The sequence below is a fragment of the Frieseomelitta varia genome, unplaced genomic scaffold (genome assembly GCF_011392965.1).
Source record: "Frieseomelitta varia isolate USP_RPSP 00005682 unplaced genomic scaffold, Fvar_1.2 scaffold_198, whole genome shotgun sequence".
Classification (NCBI taxonomy): domain Eukaryota; kingdom Metazoa; phylum Arthropoda; class Insecta; order Hymenoptera; family Apidae; genus Frieseomelitta; species Frieseomelitta varia.
In genome coordinates, this window is record NW_025109727.1 from 480,363 (window position 1) to 506,786 (window position 26,424).

The following is a 26,424-nucleotide window of genomic DNA, read 5'->3' on the forward strand; positions in this document are numbered from 1 at the left end:
ACTCTCGCGATCGAAGGAAGTGATGGAAGTGCTTTTTCCCTTTTTCCGCAGCTTCAACTTTGATCAGAGGAATCGAAGGTTCGCATCGTTAATTCTCCGTTGAAACATCTTCGACAGAAGGAACAGAGAAGAACGTGTCGAGCCGTTCTCCCTCAACAATTTGGCGATCGAGGTTTGAAAGAAGTTTGAGAAAAATTTCGTCGACAGTCGATCGAATTTACCTGCCTCAGTCATTATTAATTTATAATTTAACCACTTCTCATCCGCCCGACAAACGACGAAGAGTTCAGATATCAACTTCTGAAATTCCGTTTCGTTCTCTTCACTCATCAAACAAACATCGTCGATGACACTTTGAAATCGCGGTGTGCGCGTAGCAACAGGTTTCACAGAGATTCTGTGCTCCCTTCGATCGATAAACGCGAGCAATTGAGCTGGCTGTGGCCCACTGCCGCATCTAGTCTGACTTGATTAAGGGACTGCAGGTAGCCTTTCGAAAAAGGGACCGAATACAACGTTGTCACATCTCGCGAGGAACTTGAGGCAGCGGCATATGTGTGCGTGTGCGTGAGCAGCAACAGCGCCAACGTTGAAGAGTAAGATACGATAATAGAGTACGCAGCGATAACTGCAGCGATACATGAACGTTGAAGATCAACAAGCCGCTTTAGGAAACTGTCGTCGTGGAATAATGCTTCGGCGGGAATAATTTCAGCTTTCTTCGGTGCTAGTCCCCCTTCGTTTCTCACAACAAGAGACGAGAAGATAGGAAGAGATTACTCGAGATCCGTATAAAACAATGAGCTCTCTGAATCATTGCATCGTTGATCGCATCTTCGAGGCAACCGCTTGAAAACTACCGCCTGACGAAACGATCTCGATACGAACGTTATTTTTCGTAGCGATTTTGACATAACACGAGGACTATCGATCCACGAGTGGTTGAAAGGAAGTTCTGAGAATCGAGATGTCGCTCACCTCGACGGAGGTTTGGAACGAAACCTTGTCGATGATGAATTCGACGCTGAACTCGACCCTAGCACTGAACGGTGCACTGAATCCATCCAAGAGACACGTGACATTCGCCTCTCAGGTGGTGCTCACGCTTGTATATATTACCGGCGTGATCGGCAACGTGTCTGCCCTGGTTATTCTCTTTCATCGTGATAAGGTAATAGTAACACTTTCGTTATCAGATCGCAGAAAGCAACTAACTAATAAGTAACGAATTTTTAAACAACGTTGAAGACTACAACATGATAATTGATATCTACTGATTAGTTTCTAAAAATCTGTTGTATTTTGCTTTTACTGCCAACGAAGGAGAAAGTAAATTACAATCAAGAAGTATTTGTCTAGCAATAGTAATCACGAAATATAGCGTTCGCCATCGTGATAAGGTAATAGTAACACTTTCATTCTGTAGTTATTATATCACAGAAAGCAACTAACTATAATAAGTAACGATTGAATTTTTAAACAACGTTAAAAATTACGATATGATAATTGGTATCTACTGTTTAGTTTCTAAAATTTGTTGTATTTTGTTTTTACTACCAACGGAGGAGAAAGTAAATTAGAATCAAGAAGTATTTGTCTAGCAATAATAATCACGAAATATAGCGTTCGCGATCGTGATAAGGTAATAGTAACACTTTCATTCTGTAGTTATTAAATCACAGAAAGCAACTAACTATAATAAGTAACGATTGAATTTTTAAACAACGTTAAAAATTACGATATGATAATTGGTATCTACTGTTTAGTTTCTAAAATCTGTTGTATTTTGTTTTTACTACCAACGGAGGAGAAAGTAAATTAGAATCAAGAAGTATTTGTCTAGCAATAATAATCACGAAATATAGCGTTCGCGATCGTGATAAGGTAATAGTAACACTTTCATTCTGTAGTTATTAAATCACAGAAAGCAACTAACTATAATAAGTAACGACTGAATTTTTAAACAACGTTAAAAATTACGATATGATAATTGGTATCTACTGATTAGTTTCTAAAATCTGTTGTATTTGTTTTTACTACCAACGAAGGAGAAAGTAAATTACAATCAAGAAGTTTTTGTCTAGCAATAGTAATCACGAAATATAGCGTTCGCGATCGTGATAAGGTAATAGTAACACTTTCATTCTGTAGTTATTAGATCACAGAAAGCAACTAACTAATAAGTAACGATTGAATTCTTGAACAATGTTGAAGACTGCAACATGATAAGCAATTAATCACGAAATATAGCGTTCGCGATCGACACTTTCGTTTTGTAGTTATTAGATCATAGAAAGCAACTAACTAATAAGTAACGACTGAATTTTTAAACAACATTAAAAATTACGATATGATAATCTACTGATTACTTTCTAAAATCTGTTGTATTTGTTTTTACTACCAACAGAGGAGAAAGTAAATTACAATCGAGAAGTATTTGCCTAGCAAATGCCACTGATGATTGATAGTAATCATGAAATATAACGTATGACAGGAAACAAATATTTGAACGTAAAGTTAAATACTGAGTGAATAACACGGCCTGCACTCTCGCATGACTGAGACTCATAGATTTCTTAAAAATACTAAATAGCGAACTGTAATGGTCGAAACGCCCATAAAATAGGGACATTTTTCCATAAAGCCCATAAAATAGGGTCATTCTCGGTTCCATCCCAAAAAAACTCTTTGGTTGCGATAACTCGAGAGCGTAATCTACGAGTCTCTCAACAAAAGGATCACTTTTATGGCAAGAATACGAAGGAAAACTCTTCGTTTAACACATTTCGTCTCGTTCGATTCTACTAACCTTCGAAAACAATAAAGAACATATATTTTTTAATAAAAGAAAATTAATAATGTACGAGCTACAATTAATATAACTAAAATACAAAAAAAAAAAGGAATGAATCTAATGTATTAAATTGCAAGAAAAATTGAAATACTTCCGAAAATGATTTCTAGATCGATCACCACGTAATCGAAATTAATTGTTACAGCGGAGGAATCGAAAACATTTGCTGATGCTGCGCTGTTTAGCAACCAACGATCTGGCCGCGTTGTTAGGAATGTTGGTGCAGATGTATATCACGATCTACGTAGGCAGCGTGATATCTACGAGAGGATTCTGTTCCCTTCGCGTTGTCTGGAGGCTGTTCGGATTGTTCAGTGGATGTGTCGCCATAGTAATGGCAGCTGAAAGGTGGCTAGCCTTAACCAGGCCCTTCGTTTATCAGAAGGTAAGTCAAGATCCTCGATAAGCCTTTCTCTTTTTCTTTGGCACTGACTTTGGCATTGACAGGGGGTTATCGTCGGATTTCCCCTTAATCTTACATTTCCTTTCAAGCTCGCGTCCTCTTTCACATCGTCGAATTCCATCACTTTCAAGATATTTTTCAGACTGTAGACTCCAGTTAGACTTAAATCCTTCCTCATTCCTCGAGAAACAATATTCCAGAACGACGTATAAATGTATACACTACGGAGGGTCGAATATATTTTTAAAGTGGAAAAGGCTTTGTTTCTTTCGCTTGGTCATTGATATTCACGATAGTTTGTATTCACGAGTCGAACGTGATCAGGAAAACGGCGCCAAGCTTTCCTCGCTGTGATACCCTGGCGATGGAAGACAAACACGGAAGTCTTGAAATTCAAATTGAAGCTCGAGATCTTTCTATTTGATTAGCTTTGCTGTTTTCACAGTTAATTCGACGATTAGAAATTAAAAATCTTGCTTGAAACGATCGATTATCAATCGAATTCTCCGCAGGATTCTTCGACGTTTCTTTCTGCGAAAATTTTTCTAGGATAAAATTCTGGAGTTGATGAGTCACTCCTTTCCAGAGTAAATGTACTTCGATAGTGAACGAAATTAATAAATGACACTTTGAGAGAGATCTATGTATGTTTGATAGTTGTATGATTGATGTATATTTGACAATGGAGACTTTATTATTGATGTATGATTGATAGAAGGCTTCATAGATTGATGATGTTTGATAATGAGGACTTCGTTATTACCATCTACGAAAATTATTGCAGACCACAAGACAAGGTCGAAAATGAAAGCAATAGTTTTGATACCTACTAGACATTATTATATTAATCGTATTTCAAGATTCATATACTTCAATGCCTCAAAGCTACATGTGACATGGAGATAAAAAACGGGAGAAAAACATCGCAATCACATAGCCGAACCAACTTCATAGGTTTTATCTGTACGTGACAAAGTTCACGTGACGTACAATGATCTACGTATGCAGCAGACCTATTTTTTCAATAGACAGCATTGACTCGAATTAGAGTGAATATTAATTAAAAATGACAGGGACCTGTTTAACGTCTCGTTGCACCTCGTCAGCCATTGCAGGAAGATGTTTATGCGTGCTCGTTAAGAAGAATCGTGGCTACAGGGGCTGCTACTATAGAAACAATTAATATTCTACTTGAGTTGATTTAGCTATTACACAATTGCTTCTTTGTATCATTTCATCTGCTGCGCTCTAGTTAAAAAACTCAATCTCGCTGAGAATATCTATTGACTGTGGCTCTTTCATAAAGTATAAAGTTATAATGAAAAAAGATTAAGAAACTATATATAAAATAATCTTTTCCATTGACAACCAATGATGTCATTAGTTCTTTCGATCGTTGAAGTACCGCGAAACCCGAGAAGAAATACTTGCATCGATATTCTTGGGATTCTGAAGACAGATCCAAGTTGATAGTGCGCGATTATTAAGTCTGTCACTTCGATGTAGCCAACGATCCGTTTGAGTCAATCTACGGCCGTTTAAAACGCAGCGGAAACAATTGTTTAAATCGGCTGAGGAGCAAGTGCTTCTCCGCATGCAGTTCCACTACCAAAATGCACATCCTGTTTCCTATTACAACAGTCGAACAAAAAATATTATGTCTCTAAGAACATCTTCTTCAAGAAAGAAGTCTAAGTTGTTCCTTTAAATTTCATTATTATTTTAAATTGTTTTCTACTTCCTTCTGTCCTCGCTTTATTTCGCTTCGAATTATTTTTGAAACAATTTCACCAGACATGGCAATTTTTTGATACGTATCTTTTGGACGAATTAGAGAAACACGATTAAAGAGGGGTCACGGGTCACAGTGAACGGTCGAATTTCCCACGATAACGATAACGGATGATAAATTCCGAGAATCAGGCTATTTTCGAGAAAAGGAAAGATCTACGTGGTCACGGGCAGCTAATTATTTCGCGTGCTGATTAGAAAAAATTATTTCACACGTTAATGACTGTATATGGGCTTGGGAATGAAACACGTGTGTTTTATCGTCGGTTGAATACAATTGAACTCGTTGCGTCGTCATGGTGAAAAATTCGTGACCTATATTGTAAACCAATAGCCACGTGTAACAGCCATGCTACTTTCCATTATTCGCATTATTCATCCAATATCTCATTTCACTAAATCATTTAAATGTATTCGGTGTTTTTTTATATTCCTCTTAACTTTTGATTTTTAATTCTTGAAATTTCATCGTCCTCGATTCTTTTTACTTTTTTTTTTTCACTGAGAAATTTCTTTCACAGAACTTTCCTATTTTTTCATTTTTTTTTTAAATATATATCTTTCACTTGAGAGTTTGAGAGCGAAGAAAATATTTCTCTATAGGTTCTCCAGTAGTTATTCCAGAAGTAACAAGATTTAACATTTTATGTCATATGTTACATTATAAATTAGGTAATGAAAGGAAAAGGCTTGTAAAGAATCACAAGGAGGTGGCACGTATCCCGAGTTTCAACAGGCGGAGATTCAGGGTCAGTGAAATTAATCTAAGCCACACTTCTGCAACGAATTCACTGAACTTCTCGCGTTGCGTGTATCTACGCACGTACAATGCTCGTAAACGAAAAATTGAAATTATCTCCGTGAATTGTACGTGTTTTTATTCTGATCGTTACTATAATAAACTCTCACGAAGATCTACGAAGAAAGTGTACCAATATTTTAACTATCTTCCTAAAAAATTCGTGTAATTTAAAATTCACAATTTACACCAAAATATCAAAATTACAATCGTTTATCGATAGTTAGACACACGTTGTAATTAATTTTCATCGCAAGTCACAATTAATTTTGTTCTGTCACTGTGTCATAATTTCTATCCTTTCCAAAATACCAAAGAAAATTGAAGGATTCGTCCACTTCATCATCCGTATGTATCATATATCCGCTGTAACGACCAGCATCATCAAAAATAGACCACAATCAGCCGGTCGATTCAAAGCTGAGATTGAAAGGAAAACTAGAAAATCCAGTCCTCTTGTTAGTAGTCACCCTGGGGAACTCTCCGAACACGCTATAAATTTGTAACGTGATAGACCTCATCTTCAGTGGCGTAACTTCGAGAACAGAGAATGAAAAGATAATTATAAAGTCGACGAACTAACTTGAGATTAGTATCACCTCAACGGGTGCAGATTATCTTCGACAAAAATACAATTGTACACGAAAATATTCCAATACGTGTAACAACTTTTTATTAACATATTGTAGGTATTATCGTGAGTATATTTGCCAGGTTTGATATTTGTAAAAAATTGCAAAAAAGAAAAAATACAAAAAAATTACAAACATTGATATTTGTAATTTTTGTATTATTTTATCAATACCATATCGCTTTGAAATATTACATTCATTCGTTGCTCTTCTTAAATATTATGGAATACTTTTTTAATCTTTCTTCTGTCTGCCACTGTGTTTTGCAAAAATATTAAAACATTTTATACTTAAGATATTCACATTAATGCCGTATTATCAAATGTACATTTGCAATAAATATCGTGAAATTTCTATATACATTTTCAGATTCATTTCACGATTTATCAATATAATCACAATATTCCTAGAATTTTTTCTATGATAAATACTCGGATACCAGCGTCACAGTTTTAATCATGTTCCGATGATAGTTTAACACCGAGTCTGATGAAAAAAAAAAAAAGATAAAGAATCCCTGTCTCCGCCAAACTAAACTGGATCAATGATTGAGCAACACGCAAAATTATCTCTATCGGTGATTTTATGCAGAGTCTATCTTTGCAGTGGAAGTTCGTGAATGATGGAATATTCACGACGAATACACGAATAAGAGAGCATATGAATCGGCGAAGAATGATTCACGACGTGAGAATGCACTCTCGCGAGGAACCAGGGACCAATATTTCGTTTTTCGCTTCTAATAACCGACGAAAATCACGAGCCAATGATTGAGAAATCGTCTCCGCTCTATCCTGATTCCACGAAGTATATGTTCTGATTAAATAAAACAAAATTCTGAGCTCCCTTAAAACTAATGGAGATCATTCTGCGAGAATCGAATTTTAGCTTGATGAAGCTTGCGACGTATCAACTCTTTTCTGAAACATTTTTTTTTTTTTAATATTTCGAGAAATAATTAATGAAGATTAAAAAGTGAAGATAGTGTTATCTCTTGTGGATTATTTCACAAAGAAAGGAGAAATATTCGTCTAAAATTTATTAATATCGTAATGGAATATTGAAAATAATAATAGTTCTGAAACTAATGTTAACTCCTTGGTATTTTAAACTGACGAAGAAAGCGAAAGGATTCATCGAAAAGTTGCTAGTGTTTAATATAATGTTACTAATGTTTAATTTACTAATACTAGAAGACAAAAACAGTGACAGTGGCAAAATCAATGTTAACATCTCGATATTTCGAACTCGCGATGAAAAAGAAACGATTCAGCATAAATTTACCAACTTGTTGTGACAGTATATTATCTTCACAATTTGTCGGGAGATAAAATATAAGATACTAAGTTTTTTATTTATCGTTGAACATGCCCGATTTGGACAACTTTATTTCCATAACATCTCTTTCTCTGAGGATATTTATGTCTGTGAGAGAAATTTTCGCTTCTCATCAGATTCTCATAATAGCTCTTTCTCTGAGGATATTTATGACTGTGAGAGAGATTTTCGCTTGTACAGAAATGAACTATTAGACGTTGACGTGTTGTCTAAGGGCGCGCGGAAACATGATCGTGAAAATTCGTTTCCCGCTGTAAACTAGAGAATAGGACAATGTTTCGCTTATCTTCTTTCTGTTGGAGGTATTAAGAAACGAAATATTATCTCACATTCTTTGATTTTATCCGAGCACGGTATATTAAGGCAAATTAATCTGGGAACTTTCGAACTTTATGGAAAATTTAAGCGAAGAATTTTTAGCCCGATTATTCATTTTTTTTTTTAATAATATTTTTTGTAATTTCGCGCTTGCCAAAAAATTTTCTACAAACTCTTATACATGTACTATATATTTAATTTTCTATCAATATTATTTTAATGACAAAAAAAAAAAGTAATAAATTTGACAATTGCAGTCATAAATATTCACGTTTCTAGATATTTCTACTCTACTTTTGAATTTTATGTAATTTAGATTTTGAATCCAATGATTGCAAAACATTTTATCATTAGTTGATAGTCATAAACATTGAATCACATAAGGAAGAAATTATTCGACGTGAAACAACGTTTCCTTTGATAAGAAGCGCAGTTATGCGAGCTTCTGACTCGGTGTGTCTATCAAATTCAAGGTTCCTAAACGTTTTTAGATCATCTGGTGGTACTGCTTCCAAATGCACGCGTCAAAAATATATTCTATTAGAAACCTATTGTCATTAACCCTGAAATATTATCATCGGGTTATAGACGATTAAAATAATTTATGTAAAAAGATTGAATCAAATGACAGAAAATTCAAAAAATTGTGAGTTAATATTGAAACAAGAGATGTGGAACCAGAAAAATTATAAAGAATACATAATGCAAAAGAAACAAACCTTTATCTTACAAGAAAATATGAAATGTCTTGAAATCCATATGAAATAACCTTATTTTAATATTTTAGTAAATATGAAATAGTTTATTTGACAAGCAAATATAAAATATTCCTCAAAAAACAATGTATATCAAAAATAGAGTTAAGCTTAAAGATTAACAGTTGTGACCAGCGTGAAATCATAGGTATGATTAATGATTATAATTACTGAGTAATCCAATAATCGAAGCAAATTCACTCGATCATTAATCACTTTTAATACGTCTTTGATTATAATTAACAAAAATTATGATGCTGATCAATCATTCATTAAATTATTATAAATTACAGATTGATGATTGCAGAATATTAAATCAATAATCATGATATATGGTGATGGTATATTGATTTATATCGGAAATGATTAATTCACGATTATAATTACCGTGACTGCTTTCAGTAATAATTACAGAAATAATCACAAAATAGTTATTCCTTAACTCTGATCAAACAATTGGTCATTCCATGCATGTTTGAAACAATTCTTTGCGTGACTGTGAAAGAGAAACTTCTATCTCTCAGAAGGTAGTAACGCTAAAAGCAGAGATACTTTAAAGACGATACGAAGTCTGAACAGTTATTACAGTTTCCCTCGGTTCCTTTATTTCGCGTGCGGTACTGAACGCCGCCAGTTTCCCTTTGTGAATAAACCTTCATTTTCCCCCTTAAAGAACACTTAGACCACTTCCGCAAAGGAACGACTCGGAATTCTCGGTGAAACTTTCGTCCCTTCTTTCATTTCCTAAGGTTAACACGTTTGTCACGCCCGAGCAATGATATCTGTACGTTTGTTTCGGACGTAGATATTAAAAAAGAACATGATACGAAGAATATCTCTCTCCTTGGCTCGAGAAAAGTATACACGATTGTTCCAATTAAATTATCAAACGATCTCTGATAAAGATTTTGTATGATTTTTCTCATTTTAATTGAAACCTTTCACGAGCGAGTATTTCATTTATTATTTCCTCTTTGCACTCGAGAGAAATGCATAATCATTTAATCAATTAAACAATCATCTTACAAACTGGATTGACATTTTAATGGATTTTATACTAGCTGAAGACGAAGGAAATAGCGAAATTATTAGATGTTTAAAATTGGTTGATAGAAATTCATGATGTCGCAAAGTTCCTTATTTTTTGGGTGCCTGAAATAGGTTGTAAATTACTGACATCAACCTTGTGTTTCCCTCTTTCTATTTCCGTTGTTGGAAATGAAATGGTTGGGATGTTGGGGTTGAACCGAATTCAATCAGACGAAATTGAACGCTCAGGTCAACTTACGGAATGAATAAAGAGTAACTCTTGGGGGTTTCGATCCAATTTCAGTGAGAATTTAGTACCCAGTCTGAGACTTTCCAGAAAAATCATATCTCACGTCAGTTCGAATGTTTAGACCAAATTTGACTCTGTAGATTCAAAATACTTGCACCCTTGTGTCAAATAAAACACTGAGAACATCACTCTGTTCGCTATTTTATTTTTATAAAACAGATATCTGTATCAAAACAGTTCTACTTGTTGCAATATGGCTAAAAAAATCTTTGAAAATATAAATTTTGATAGCGTCGTAGACAACTAGCGCCGATCAAACCTTAAACGCGACATCTGAAGAAGATACGGTTTTATTCTGCCTGCTTTGTTTGGATTTCAAAGGTTTCGCTCGAAAATCGTCTGCTCGATGACGAAACTTGATGAAGCTCTACGTAAACAATGATATCACAGCGACTCGTTTTTCCGAAATTTTCCCGTACGTCTAAAATAAAACTTAAGGCAAGTCAACAATCCCGAAGATACAGTGACGCAGATCACGGGTTCAACTATTTTAAGTTGATTGTGCGATCGAAAGAAAATATTTTCCAACGGTTACGAAAGTTATTTCCATTGTATTTCTATTATAACATAATTAAATAATAAATAGTACGTAGTAACTATAAAAAATTTTCTATTTGAGGAACAAAGGTGTGCGCGAATATTTTTGCAACCACTGTTTAAAATCCACTTATGATATTTCTATTAAATTGGATTCAAACGTATTAAATTTTGTATCATTTAGTAACATTTCTATATAATTATAAAAATTTGACACAACGAAATTGAAACGTAGAATCTAATTGGAAAAAAGATTTTGTTGGTAATTGAAGATGTTGTTTGCAGCCTCTGTATATGTATTCATTCATAAAAATTTCTCGTACTATCTGGGGATGTTGAAGCGATTTACGAAATAGCCAAAGTTCTTCCCCTTCTAATATATTTGCCGATTGCTCGTTGTAACAATCGGTCCATTAGAATCGATATTCCTCAGCTGTTTCTCGCGCCCACGCGTCATTCATGGAAGTTCGTTGGCTTTGTGTCATTGAGCAATGGATCGATGCGACCGTACGTGCTGAAAAAAGGCACGTGGCTGTGAATGGAATCGAAAGAAACTGATGCAACTCTGTCCCTTTAACCTTACTGTGCATACTTACTTGAACGAGAAGTTTGTTTAGAAGAGCAGGTGAACATATCATTTTTCATTCGAAACTCTAAGATCATTGTTTAGATTGTAATTATCAAAATTGAAGATTAAATTGACATTAAATTGTAGGGTAAATTCATAATGAAATTAATTTCTTTAAAAAATCTAATTTTTAAGAATCTTTCACGTTTTTCTTCTTCAAATAACGAAATAAATATTTAGCCACGTAGACTGTAATTATCAAGCCCTAAATCTCTTTTTCCATCCTCCACTGTTAGAATACCGTGGATGGAAAATGTACAATGAGCACTATGGATGAAAAGTATATATGTAATTACCTGACTCTTGTGCTATTCAATCTGTGACACGCGTGTGTTCTCTAGCAGGTGACGTACCCGATGATTGTACGTTGCATGCTGCTACTCTGGTTAATCGCCCTGGCGTTGACAAGCATGCCAGTTATGGGTTTCGGTGTATACTACAAAGGTGAACGATGTATTCGATATCGAGAAGCGACCGAGCCAGCTGATATCGCCTACGCGTACGTCTGGTTCGTTTTCGGTGAGTACCAAGTGCGATAGCGATCGATAAATCGATAAACGTGCCTCGACTACAAAATACATGTGTAATAGCTCAGTATGGCAGAATCTTGATGACACAATTTTTTTTTTTTTCTCAATATATCAGTCGTGTGAATGATCTTTATCTCTCACGAGACTGAAAAGATGAGGACTCCGGTGATCTGGAGATATTTTAGAGACTGTTCCAAAGTTACCAAACTTAGAGACTTTCGCGCATTGTTTAATTTAATTTATCATCGTATCGAGCATCAGTCGGGCACATCCATCTTCACGAGTATCAAATCTTCGTGATTTCTTCGTGAACAGGCACGGTCCTCTGTCTGTCGATCGTTTGGTGCAACCTGGCGGTTTCCAGGGCGCTCAGCAAACTGAACTGCAGAGCCGGTGTACTACGGCGAGTAACGAGATCATCGTCAAGAGCGAAACCGTTATTGACAGTGACGGGGCCAACGCCAGAGATCGTCACCACCGCGGAGGAAAGGGCATTCGCAAGATTGATGGCCGTACTATCGATATCGTTTGTTGTCTGTTGGATGCCACAAATGGTAAGCAATCGATCGTCGCGGTAATTGATTGAATTAATTCCTTCCAGCGCCGGAACACCCACGGCAATTAAACGACGCTCGCTAAGTATCATTTTGGCAAGCTAATTGGAATTCAAAGAATGCGTCACATTCGGCACTTCCGCTATCGACATCGTTGAATAAAAGGCCCGTCCTCGGACACTTCCGTCGGGTTAGAAAAAATATTTCTAATCGATTTACTTTTCCTATCACTTTTTCACTGTAACTGACATCGTTTCAGTTTTCCAGTAAATTTAGCTTTCCTCGATTTTCGCCAAGCGAAAGAAATGTTTTTTAGAGGCAAAAATGAATTTGAAATTACCAAATTTCCATAAATATCGGAACTGTCGGAAAATTGTGTTGGCGCAATTATCCACTTCTTAATTTTAATTCGTCGTAACGATACATTTTGCCAGGAAGGAAGGAAGTCTATGAGAAAAGAGCTTCTCTCTTTTATGGAGGCAACGGCGTTTACGTGACGCGATTTTCGAAGATCCTTCGACGATAATATTTGCTCCGACGTCGGCGAAACATCGATAAAATTCGCGGTCGTGTTGGCCGTGACAGGACTTTAGAAGCAAATAATTTCTGATTCTACACCATATATCTTGCTTGGAACATCCGTCCAACAATTGGCAATCAACTTGACCATATTTGATTCAATATCGGTACCGATCGTTAATTGTTGTTTAATTGCTTTTCGTCAACGTGTCGATGAAGTCGTTTTAAACTGATTGAAAAGGATAGTTTGGTCAAAAACCATACAGTATTAATTATATTTTTTATGAAAATATTCTCCAATTCATTAATCGATGATCCAACTATTTACACTCATAAATTAACTTACTGAAGAAAATCATCTACTATTAAAATAACACTCGTAATATATATAGTAAGTTATTATCGTTGAGCCATAAGTTCCAACAATAATCAGGGTATTTCTAGAATTTTATAAACATTCTATTTCCAATCTCGAAATCTGAATGATTGTTTTAAAAATAACCCGGAAAGGAACATAGACTTCCCATCCCAATTAATAACAAACGAACTAATAATACTTTCGTAGAGAAACTGATTCGCGAATTAATCGCAAGAAATCTCGCATCGTTCCAAGGAAATCAGGTCGGAAGCTGTCGCATTCCAGAATTTTTAATCCAACAGTATCCTGCCGGCAAGAATACAATCGTCTCGAACAATGCACTCGGTGATACGACGATTGCATACTTACGAGCATTCCGCATTTCCATCTTCTTATCCGCTCAGCATCTTGCCTAACGTGTGAAACGTACGACGATACGTTTGATTAATTACTCGAATCTCGCGTTTTTCGAGCTTGCAATTTTCAACTGCAATTCGTTTGCTCGTTCCTCGTTTCCAAGGCGTTTCGAGACGACGAAAACAATGTAACGATTTATAACGCTCGAGCGAAATTGCGTGTGTGACGCATTTCCGGTTCGCTCGGGACGAAGGTTAAACGCGAGGATTCAGTTTGGAATATCGTCACGTACGATCGATCGGGACGCTCGCGAACCAATCGATCTTTCCAACGCGTTTGTCTTGCGAATAAGAACGGACGTTGGCAGAGATCTTGAGAATAAGAAACAACGAAGAAAATTTTCCCTCGACATCCGCCGTCGATGGCCGTGTATTTCTGTCGTTTGACCCTAACCGCGTGGGTTCATGTTGATTCTACCGGTGACCGTGACACTTTTTCAGCCAGTTCACCTTTGAGTATAATTACGATTCGTAGAGTCGTCGCCCATTGCGTTTGATAATTTCGTAAACGTTTGACATATTCAGGCTGCATGATGTACACGCTTGTTAAAATTCCTCACTTTCAGACTTGTACCGATTAATCGTTAAATTGTAAAATTTTATGCATTCGTGTAACACGACGTTCGAAAGTGTAAAATTCCGATAAATGTAATATAAAAAAATGGTGCACAAAATATATTATTGTGGTGGAATAATTTTCCATCGAATTTCCATTTTGCTAGTTCTTCAATTTTATTTCTGTCGTGAACATTCTAAGTAAAATATATAATATACATTATTATATATAATATAAATATAAAGTAATATATATTATTATGTACAATAAAAATATAAAGTGATATATATTATTATGTACAATAAAAATATAAAATAATATATATTATTGCATGCAATATAAATATAAAGTGATATATATTATTATGTACAATAAAAATATAAAATAATATATATTATTGTATGCAGTATAAATATAAAGCAATATATATTATTATATACAATAAAAATATAAAATAATATATATTATTGTATGCAATATAAATATAAAATAATATATATTATAAATATAATATGTTCTAAATCTCAAAGATTAAATGCACTGAAAAATCATGCAACAGAATTGCAAATTTATGAGGGAAAGAATTGGTTGAGCAAAAGTTTATTGTCGTTTCGTTTCGATAGATCTCCATCCCATTGGCGCAGTTCGCGATGCAGCTACCTCAGAAGGCGATATTGGCGCGTAAACTGATTCGTATGTTTCACTTGGCGGCCGACGTGCTTCTTTGCATTCACTTCACCCTGGATCCGTACATCTACGTACTGCTGAGGATGCCACGTCCGAGATTCCGTCTTCTGAAACCCCTGTGCAAGATCTGTTGGCCAGCTAGAAGCCGGTCGAGTTCGTTCAATGGTGAGTTTCGTCAATCCGAAACGGAAATTACGTGTTTAGAGGAGATGGGAACGATTAGTCACGCAAGTGGGACCGACAGTATACAAACTTGATGCAAACGTTTCATTCAATCAACTTTGGATATTTGATACGAAGACCACAGGTGGTAAACGTGATAAGTTACATTTCTTGGCCTTTCTTCTTTCTAAATTCTACATTGTTATCGAAAATATCTTTCTCCATTCAATTATTATTTGGGATTGATGTTACTTGTTTCGGGGAATTAATTTAATTTAACGAAATTCAATTGTGCAGTGTAATGTTAATTAAGATTTACATCTTCGAATCTATTAAGTTATTCCCTTCTTCAACAATTTCGTGTTGGAATATTTCTTTTCAATCGATAAATGACAAAAAGACGTTGCGAAATTGAGAAAAATGAATTTACCACGTTTCTCTCGTGTGGTCTTCGATATTCAGCGCTGTATATTAATATTTAACAATAACAATATTTAATGATTATTAGTAATAATATATTAACAACGATACTTTAATACTCTGTTAATACGAAATACCGTTTTAGCAACATGTTTCATGTTTAAATAAAAAACGTAAGATACCACTCGTCGCAATTGCGTGACTTATTTTTACATTGTATAATCGAACCTTTCCAACTAACCGCTGTGTTACTTCTAAACGTTCGAACGACTAAAGAACAAAGGGTAATTGAACCCAGGTGTGTTTGGTTTTCAACCTGTAATTTAACGTGAATGTTTAAGTTTAACTATCGAAGTGAAATCTACTGTGGTTTCTTCATGGCACGTGAACGGGAAATAAAAAGTCCTATAAAGAAAAGTCCCACTAAGGGACGACCATTATCAGTCTATCTTCCCAAATCGAGGACTTTCGCAGATTCTTAAAGACGATATGAACAAACAAATTACCACTTACCTAAATATGTTTGAGTGTTCACTTAACACGTTCCTATCATTTTTTTTTTTTTTTTTTTTTTTTTAATCAATGTGGTGTACAATCTTCTAATCAATTTTAATCCGTTGATTTTTCTAATCAGTCTAATGTGTTCTAATAATACGTTCTCACTGTCTAATTTAATCCACTGATCGTTGCTCTCTATCAATCGATCTCTTTCAATCGAGTACAGCAGCGAAGATCAAGCGGAAGTAAAAAGGGGAATTCTTTATGGTTCTAAAACTATCGTTCAACAAGTTTGGGATCATTTATCAAGAAGGATAGACTAGAAAATAAAGCAATTTACTGTTTCTCAGTAGATCTGCAGTATCGTCTTTTAATTTTGCAGCACGTAACAATATTTCGTTGCACTTTTACCTAATTCGCGCACTTTTCCTTTATTAATATATTGCGAAGTATATTTTAATTTCTTGATTTCTCATACATTCCTGAATGTAGTGATTTAACAATAACTAAAGTGACTAAAGTCGATTCGTCGGAACATTTGAAAACTAACTAGCCCCTGTATACTTCCCATAACGTAATTATAAAAAAAAAAAAATAAAAAAAAATGGAATAAAATTCCAACTTATAATAATTTTTATTAATGGAATAAAATTCCAACTTTTCCATCAAGAAATTCCAACCGTTCAACTACACAAGCGTGGCCCCAAACTTTCTAGCGATAGCGTAATTACCTAGTTTGGCAATCAGTTTTCTCATTAACGTAGCTGACTGATGAAGAATATTTGACGAGGAGTGGTAGCATTCCTCTGTCAGTTTTAGCCCGATGTTGATGATCCGTACGATTGAAATTGGACTCTCTAACACCTGACAGGTACCACAGACCACCAGGGCAGCAGTGGTGATCCGTCGACCCCGATCACCGAGGCACCCTCCACGCCGGTCAGCGAGGAACACGATCCTCATTTAGTGTCGGCGTCGGTCTGAGACAGGCTTCAGCGAACGATCTTCCTGAAACGGCTCAAGAGTCACGATGTCAGCCAAGTTTGAGCGGCACGCTCTTCGAGAACAGTCGGAAGATCTTCGCTTGCATGCAAGAATATACAAACGACTGGTACAAATCCAGTACTTGCGATTGGCATCGAAATTACGAAGAAAATTTGGTATTACGAAATCACCATCGTTGTTTCGACTTTTTGGTTAGAAGAATGTCATTGAAATATTTTACCGAACGAACAAAGTGATAAGTCTATTGCGTCGAGTCAAACATTTCAGAAGAGATTATAATCGTTACTTTACGGCCAAATGTTTCATCGAATAATCTGTTGCTTTGAATTGGCATCGATGTCGATCGAAATTTTTATTTAATTTTGGTTTAACAGTTAGAAAGATTCGAGCATTGTCGAAATATCTAAAGCGAGAGTTATTTGTATGAAATCAATTTCGTTTCGAGGGATCTTCAAGATTACGCGAGTGAGTAATTGAGGGATGAATCAGGTGCGTTGAGATTGATACCTCGCTCATTTTTCGTGTACAATTAGCACGTTATCAGTGTTCGTTTAGTTGTGTTATTGTACATGGTTCATTTTATAGTAATTTTAATGTTCTTCTCGTTAATTAATTTTTCCACTTTCTTTGTAAAAAAAGAATGTGGTGTTTTTTGCATAGATGGTTTCAAAATTTCTGCAGGTTTTTATTTTCTTCTTCCTCTTCACTTTTTTGTATTGTTGCATCTTTCACGGGACGTAAGTGAACGACATTCCAAAAAAATTATCATCGCAAGTGTTACTATATTAATGTGAAGCTTCGAGATTATATAAAATAGCTGGCAAATTATATGTATATAAGACTCTACTCGTTTGCAAGTGAGAGTGAGTGTCGTTTGTTCGATGTTCCTTTTTCTTTCAAACATTTTTCCAAGTTGTAAGTTGTAAAAATTGGCTTGAATATATTCTTTCCTCGGAGAGGAAACTACTTGCGTAAAGAAGTGCGGAGTGTTGTTACAAAGAGAAGTACAGTTAAGTATATTCGAATACGTATGTAAGTGAACGAGAAATTATCGCGATGCAAATTTCTGTCACGGTTACGTAAATGTTAGTCTAGTCAATGAATTAATGCAAGCGTGCAATATAGTTGTGAATATGCAAGAGATAATTTACCAAAGTATTAAATATTAAAGCGTATTTTCATCGTACGATCTACTTCTTTATATAAAACTGTAATAGAGTTTGAGAAAGAAACACACACACACACACACATATATATATATATATAAAATGTATAAAATATATACTGATGAAAATATTTATCACATGTGAATATATTGTATGCAATCTTGTGCATATTTCATATTTAATAAACGTTACCGTAAATTGCTATTGTTGCAGAAGCCCGGTGTAATAAAAATATTTTATCACTTTCTATTGTATCGATGTAACGATATTAATAAACTTTAATCACTCTTTTTTTTGTTAACAAATCCCAAGAATACTACCGTAAACTTCAATATGAAAATTAAGGATTAATACTTCGGATCGTTTTCAATTTTAAGTAAGAGATAAATAATAATAGTACTGTGTGAGATCCAATGAAAATTCAAATAACTGAATTACATCAACTCGGTCCATTCTTTATCCAGCAAATAATTGTTCCGCGATCATTTTCGTGGCAGTTAATTAACGAATTAAAAATTTCGAATTAGCGATCATCAAAAACGACGCGAGTGAAACGGGGGAACGAAATAACGACACAGGTGGGAAGGAAGGAGTACATATAATACAAATATATTTCATACGCAGTTACGTACTCTCTTGCTTCTAGACACTTAACAACATTAATCAATAACTTACGGGACGCGATCGTTGCTGAATACACGACACCCCTCTTTCTCTCGTTTTTATTGCACACTAGAAATATACCACAGATGCATTCGTACAGTACAGTATCAATCGCGATACGTCTTTCGCGTACTTTCACATACACCTTAAGTAGCTACAATAAATAATAATAATTCGATAGCTTAATCCCACCACTCGTCTCTCGCGTTCTACCCGATGCTCGTCGATCAAGGATGTTCGTTCGATCTCCACGCTACGAGACACAAAAACAAAAAAAAGGAAAAAGAAAGGAAAAAAGAAGAATAAACAAAGACGATCGTAACGAAATTCCTCTTGACTAACAAAACAATCGTCTATACTTCCGATACACGCAGTTGCATCCTTATCATCATCATCTGTCACAAACGATATGGACTGCACACGTTGATTGCCTCGCGAGGAAATTCCGATTCGTTTTCATTCTTTTGCGAAAGAACGCAAAAACCTGATTTTCTCGTGCTTCTCTTTCGTTTCGTTGGCTCTGCCTTTTTCCACGCAGTCAGTTGAGCACAGTCAGTCGCTCGCAAACACGTATAATTATGTGACTACGGTAATAGAAATCACACCGATTAACAAAATATAAGCCCCGTACGTGGCCAACGATTTTTACTAGCAACGGATTGCATAGTCGCTGGAAGAGATGTAATAAGGTCGTAAAAATGGTTGAAAGGCAATAAAAATCTTTCGAAAGTTTGAAGGAGTTTCAGACATATAGAAGATAAGGAACTCGAGATCTTGCTTGGAATTGGAACCGTGTCTTCTTCTTTGGTCTAGTAAAGATATTTCAAGAATTTGGATCCGATTCTACGGAGATGTTGAGATTTTTTGAAGAATTTCTGTATTTCGCTAGCATTGTAATTACGTTCCTTAGAGTGTTCAAGTGACATACTGAAACTATTAACTTGCATTATAAAGACAAGTATAATATATTAACCAGGAACTATTGATTATCAATCAGATTTTGTTCAGTAGCCAATTAAAAAGATTTCTGTATAGTATACATTTTAAAAAAATTCTGAAAATGGATGATTTGCTTTTCACGCAGTGTACAATATGTATATTTTGTATCGAAGTTTTACACGCCAGGTTAAGAAACTTGCATAAGTTCAAATCATTCACGACCATGTGTGACCTCATTATATCAATTCTATCGACTACACCTCGTTCTCGAGTGGTAGGCTTGTGAACAATGATTTATCACACGTACAGGTATGTCGATAATTATATAATACACATGAGAATGATGCCTCCATTCTCTACGACGATCGTAGAGCGAATCTTGCAATCGTTTCTCAGTTCGAGCCGGTCGAGAAAGATCAAGATCCCATCGTTCCTCGTATCAATATTATCGATTAAATACGACGCTGGGTTAAAACGAATCGTTTTGTGCTTCGCTCATTGAAATTATTCGAGTCAGTCTTGAAGCATTTTGATGTGTCGCCGGCTCTTCTAATAAAACGATACCATCTCTCCAGAAACACTAATTTATTTTTTCTCTTCTTTTTCTTTTTTACATATTTTACATCTTTTCATTTTTTTCTCATTTCTTCTTTTTCCTTCTTCTTTGCACGTATTATATAATTAAACAACGCATCCATACAATTTCTTTCAATTTCTCGTAAGGACAATAATTTTTATTTCTTCTTTATATATATATATATATATTTTTTTTTTGCAAACGTTGTCATAAAATCACAAAGTATATTTGATACTTTGAACACCTAATCTCGGCTCCGTGAGAGATCTAAAGTTCGTCAAATGAACGAAAGAAGATTGGTCAACAAAACTGCAAAGTGCCCTCGGTTTTGATTCGATGCTAGAACAACTGGCGTCTAAAGTACAAAACGCGTCAGAAAATGTCAGGAAAACGAAACTCTTTAAGAAACAGGAAAAAGCTCTGTAACACGACAAGAAACGTTCGATAAGTTTTCACTTATACACAGTCAATACAAAAAAAACCTTCGTACCATGCAATAAACATTTTTAATCTCATCATCGTGTTTCTTTCCAGTCCAATTGTTATATAAATGTTATTCGTTTGCCGTTCTTCAAAATTCTAGTGTAGCGTATAGAGACTTTTTTCAAACAGACCGTGTTTTACGAGAAATTATTCAAATCTTCAAATATTCGCGTGAGAGTCCCCGCGAAAAATTACGAATTGATCACAGGAGCCAGTCTGATAGTTCTAGCGTTGAAAAGGTATCATCGTGGCAAGAGTCCTGCAGTCACGGCCTCGGTATCGTTGCAACTGATCGACGTGCGAACGTTTCGTGCGAAAAGGGAAATCAGAGGGACGAAATATCGCGAGAATCGAAAATATCGTAAAAGTCAAAGACGAGAGGGAAATGATTTGCATCGCGGGACATTTGGTCATGCGTAAGATTATCTGCGTGATCGATATCAATTAATTATTGTCAAATACGCTGTATGTTGATCGTGTGTGTCCTCGAAGTTGTAAAAAAGTCAGGCGAGTCTCGCTCGAAATTGCGAAGCGAATAAAACGCGCGTGAGACGTACAAAGAGCTTAAGATCTATCCAGATGCACCCTAAACGGGGGGAAACTGTGCGGATTGGTCTCTCGAATTTTTGTACCAATAACGCTGACGTAGAGACAACCAAACGCCAATGTGATAATTATCGCGACGAAGCTTTGAGGAACCTTTCTTCCTTGAATTCCTTGGCAATAATAACTCCCGCAATTTTTTCTCACGTCTTCAACGAGTTCGTTTCCTTTCGTTTCGTTTGCAACAACGTTTTGACTTTCCTTCAAATGAGAAATTATACGCGGAAAGACAAGAAGTTGGGCAATTTATATTTCATTTAATCTTCAAGTGGACCATTCATAATTAATTGATTGAGAAGATCTCACGTGAAAGAAAATCTATTTCTATTTCATCTAATTCATCGTAAATTACTAAATTATAATAAACTGTATTATACAAAAGATCCACTTAGGGATATAATTATTTTTCGCTTTATCGAAATCAATTAGGACTCTCTCGACTAGCAACTGAAACAACCGTTTTGACAATTCACTGTTTACAAAGATTCCCCGATCGAAAGAAAGAGATTTAGTCTTCTCGTTATTTATTCAACCTGGCGAATTCGGTAGAACTCCATTACACGATTAAACACGAACACATTCTGTCGCGATCAGTTGAATCATTCAATACAAACGAACAACGATGTGTTACGCGTCGGCTGCGTCGATCGATGGACAATGATAAATTCGTTTTGGCACTCTTAACTCGATTAGCTCCCATTTCGTATTTTTAAATGGTATTTTTAGGCCAGTGTGTCAACGGTGTTGTGTATAAGCTCGATTCAACGCTCTTCCAGGTATCGTAATCCATTGCGTTCCGGTGTTGCGTTCAACGTTAGCATATATTACATTTAACAGAACGGGCACACGGTATAACACCGCGTAATTAAATCGATTTGGTTGAAGCGCGCGTGTACGCAGTCGTTCACCTGTACCCTCCTTTATTGAACATCGAAGCACATCGACACCTAAATTGCGATCGCACGATCAATTAGCGTCGCGGGATCGAGCACCGAGAAATCAGCGTTCGATACACGCTGGTCCGATGCAAAAGTACAAACTCCCGTGGAAACGATTCACTGAAATCAGACGGCATTCAAAACGATGACAATCAAAGTTATGCGCGCGATTTAACAATTAAATTTTGGAGCTGGATGGGAAACATTTGTACGGAACGTGTATCTCTGTGGTTTTGAATTTGATTTCGGTGAATCGTTTCGAATAGCTTCACAGCGAAATCAGCCTCAACAAGAGTCAAAGAGGATTTTGATTTTCTCGATGATGTTAACTCGCGTATTGTACGCGATCAAAGAAACGCTGTCTAGTCCATTTCCATGGCGGTTTGGAACGCGTGCTCCTTGGCACCCTGAAAGTAACGGACCTCTCTTATTCTGCTTTTGATCCACTCGGCCAAAATCAGCCAGAGAACCTTCCCGCGTTCCCTGAAAAATCGTCGGGCGAACACGTCCTGAACAGTCACGATCGGACAGTGACGGACCCGACCGCGTGTGGATTGCACACGCAACAACGATTCCCACGGCATGTCATGCCGACGTGAGTGAATTGAGGCCCTTACCTGCAAAATTTCCCAACTTTCATGAGAATCAAACTTTTTGTGAGAAAACACTGGGTGACACTGACGCGAGGTTCCGAGTTAGTAGGAAGTTGAACAGGATTTCACACAGTTTTGGAAATTAGTGTTGGGGGTGGTACCGATAGTGTGTTGATTGGCTCGAGAAATAAAAGATAGAGGTGTGGAAGAATGTGTGTGAAACAAAAGAAGATTTGGAGACAAGGTGCTGGAACGCTTGAGAGAAGAAATGAACGATGAACGAGTGTGCGGTGTGCGGTCAGAGATGAGCTTGTACAGAGGAAGTGTCTTGAATTTTATCCTATTATTTACTACTTATTTAATTGTAATCATGTGTAGATAATAAATGTATATATTATATATTAATATGATAATATAATAATATATAATAATATAATATATATATTTATTTATTTATATATATTATATATATTATAGTTCGTTATAAACACCATAATTGTGGAGCTATAAAATTATCAATTAGTTAGTAAATTAATTGGTAGGAAACGATAAATATTTTTATCGCAACGTATCATTTACGTTGGTAATTGTGACTACTTAACAGAATTTAGCCCCTAATGAACATTATTTCGAATACAGGTTGAAACACGGACCTTCAACAATTGTAAATTCAATGCGATCGAATATGTATTACCAACGACGATGTGAAACTGAAATTCAATTGCTTCGAACTGAACTCACCGAGGGCCATATCAGATTCGATCACACTTTCCAAAGCAGCAGATGATTGGTCGAGTCTTCGCGACCAGCCTGCAGCTCGGCGGATGCCTGCGGACCCCTGAAATTCTCGTAACCATCTCCGCCCGATATCACCAGCAGTTTCCCGCGATTGATGTTGTTCTGTTGAGTTTTGCTCGACTTCAGCGAGTATCTGTTCACCTTCGGACGCGGATCTGGCTTCGGCAGCGTCGTCGTTTCCACGCATGTGAGGAAACGCACGTGCCCGGTATGTCCATGAGGAATACCTGACAAGTTTAACGAAACATAACTTTACTTTTTTAAATGTTAGCTCCAACGCGAAACCTACTAACAGCAAATTACGTAAAATGAAGAATTTGCTATTCTCCAATATTCTCGTGTTATTATTTCCAATAGACAAAAAATATCAGGTATTTTATGCGATAAAATTCTACAAGGGAGGTTAATATACATACTATTAAGATTTTATAAGATTCAGAGGAACAAAATACGCTTGAATTTAATTTCTCCACAAACATCAGTCTCTTCTCAGCAGTTAATTAAATCGTAGCACAGATTAAAAGTAACCGTACCAACGAGAAAGTCTGCATTTTTTCAAGATTTATTAGTTTACGCGTATACACAGGGGAATCCAAAAGTTTCGTGAATGATCGATCGAGGCTGGTATCTGGCCGGTATCGAAGCGGACACTCGTCCACTCGGTGGCCAGCTTCTAATTATATCGAAAGCAATAAGCTACGATTATAAACGATCGAACATGACGTCAATACGTACCAGTCACGATCGGTGGTTGGGACATCCTCTGAGTAGATGGCTTTATATGGGGAATTGGCACAGTCAATAACACGCCGGCGCTCGTGCCGATCCAAAGTAACTCGTTGCAAGCCAAAAGTGCGGTAACCCTGAGACAAGCGGCCTTGTGCTGTCGTATTATGTCATCGCAACCTGCAGCAAGTTTAAAGCTTCCGTTAAAATAAATACCATATAACAAAATCCGGGGGATATATATCGGCTTGCGTAAGATTGACTTTCATCGAGCCGTTCGTACGAAATTTATTTGGAGAACTTCCAATCTATGATAAATCCATTTAACAGTTAAAATCGATATTGTATTTCGGTAATTACACGACATTAAATGAAACTAAATAAAAAATTATGTATTTTATAGAAATTTCTATAAAATTTTATAGGGACTAGCTAATGTATAGCAATATTTTTATTTTTCTATGATATTGAAATTACTTCAGCACTTCTATCATCCGAGACAAATTCATAAATGAAAATTGTAATATTATATTTTGATAGTACAATAGAAGTAATAGAATGGTGAAAACAATTAATACTATAACGATCGGTGGTCAATGACGTCACGTGATCTTCAATAGTTAATAAAAAATATGCTATAATAGGTTGTAAATATATATAATAAGTTGAAGTATATGCGTTTTATTGTAACAAAAATCAGATTTCATCAATTCTTCATACATTTTTGTAAATTCGCCGATCTCTGTTCTAACGTTCTTATGCATGTTCAATGTCTGTTTCATTTTTTTTATTTTTTTTTTTTATTTAATTGTAATTTAACTTGTTTAAACAAAAACAAACCCACAAATAGGAAACCAGGACGAGAACTTTTCGCTTCATTTCGTGAGGAGCAACGATTACGTCTACTCGTGAAACGAATTTGGAAAGTGAAACTATTGAAAGGACTGTACTGTTTCTACATTTGTCTTCCACGTTAGGTAAGATTTCCAATTCTATATACTCTGTTTAGACTCGAATTCTTCCTCTCAGATAGACTCAATTTCTGAACTTCAAAATTAGTTTGCAATAAGTTACTTTCGAAAAGTAACGAGCTATAATATATAATATTTTCCTACTTGATAATTAGAACTATAAATATTTATGTGAATTCTTCTAAAAGTATAATTCAAACAATGAAAACCTAGGCAAAAGAAAAAAATGGTGTCGTCGGCTGAATATTATAAAACGTGAATTGAAACATTTGAATTTCAAATTTAAAGATACGACTAATACAAAAAACATAAGATATCAATAATAACAAGGCAACATGTTTGTTTGAAAGTTGAGATACGTAGAAACTTACTGGTAAGCATTTTGGTGACAGCTGGTGCTATGTTGATGTCCGTCAAGCATTCGTAACTACCAGAGTGGAACAATCGCAGCACGGCGCTATTGTGCAAAGAGATCCAAACTCCTAGCCCACCGGAACTCGCCATGCAGGAAACCGACAATGATGTGTCGTTGCTAACGGCGAATGTGTGTTCTATGTCCAGCGTGTTGGTGTTGAGGATTTTTACGGAATTGTGGCAGCCGCACCAAAGTTTCCCAGACACTGGAAGCATCTTCGTCACTGGAGAAGCCACTGTGCCCACCGAGACTGTCGTCGGATCGGATGTGTTCCAACCACCCACTGTAATTGAACGATAATTTATTATTTTTATATAGTGTCAAATACTGAGAGTATCTGACTCACGTTACAAATATGCCAAAGATACTTTACAGAACAAGTTTTAGGATTGTTTGAATAATTTAATAATTTAATAATTTACAATCCAATATTCTATTATTAATGTTGTAAAA

The 26,424-nt window shown here is 35.8% G+C and overlaps 2 protein-coding genes across 13 annotated transcripts in view; one reads left to right on the plus strand and one right to left on the minus strand.

The window, feature by feature from the left end:
* LOC122526847 (prostaglandin E2 receptor EP3 subtype) lies at positions 1–26,248 on the plus strand. Of its 3 annotated transcripts, XR_006306226.1 has the most exons (7): positions 1–1,171; positions 3,000–3,239; positions 11,736–11,913; positions 12,240–12,478; positions 14,951–15,179; positions 25,436–25,562; positions 26,118–26,248. XR_006306226.1 is itself a non-coding variant. In XM_043650437.1 (6 exons), exons 1-6 carry the CDS (start codon positions 968–970, stop codon positions 17,076–17,078), a joined length of 1,203 nt encoding a protein of 400 aa, XP_043506372.1. In that variant the 5' UTR covers positions 1–967; the 3' UTR covers positions 17,079–18,480. The 3 variants fall into 3 exon arrangements, 2 of the variants coding, with proteins under 2 accessions (XP_043506372.1, XP_043506373.1); XM_043650437.1 differs by lacking the exons at positions 25,436–25,562; positions 26,118–26,248 and adding an exon at positions 16,966–18,480; XM_043650438.1 differs by lacking the exons at positions 25,436–25,562; positions 26,118–26,248 and adding an exon at positions 16,966–18,480 and having other exon boundaries at positions 11,739–11,913.
* Positions 15,074–26,424, minus strand: part of LOC122526844 — a 76,169-nt gene continuing 64,818 nt past the window's right edge. For 8 of the 10 annotated variants that reach the window (XM_043650427.1, XM_043650426.1, XM_043650425.1 and 5 more), the window contains 4 exons: positions 25,928–26,254; positions 24,595–24,768; positions 23,803–24,086; positions 18,859–23,085 (listed from right to left, as the gene is read on the minus strand). In XM_043650427.1, coding sequence (XP_043506362.1) covers positions 23,824–24,086; positions 24,595–24,768; positions 25,928–26,254 — 764 coding nt within the window. In that variant the 3' untranslated portion in view covers positions 18,859–23,085; positions 23,803–23,823. Of the gene's footprint in view, positions 15,195–18,858; positions 23,086–23,802; positions 24,087–24,594; positions 24,769–25,927; positions 26,255–26,424 lie in introns of those variants that run through there. The other 2 variants (XM_043650421.1, XM_043650422.1) reach the window with 2 other exon arrangements.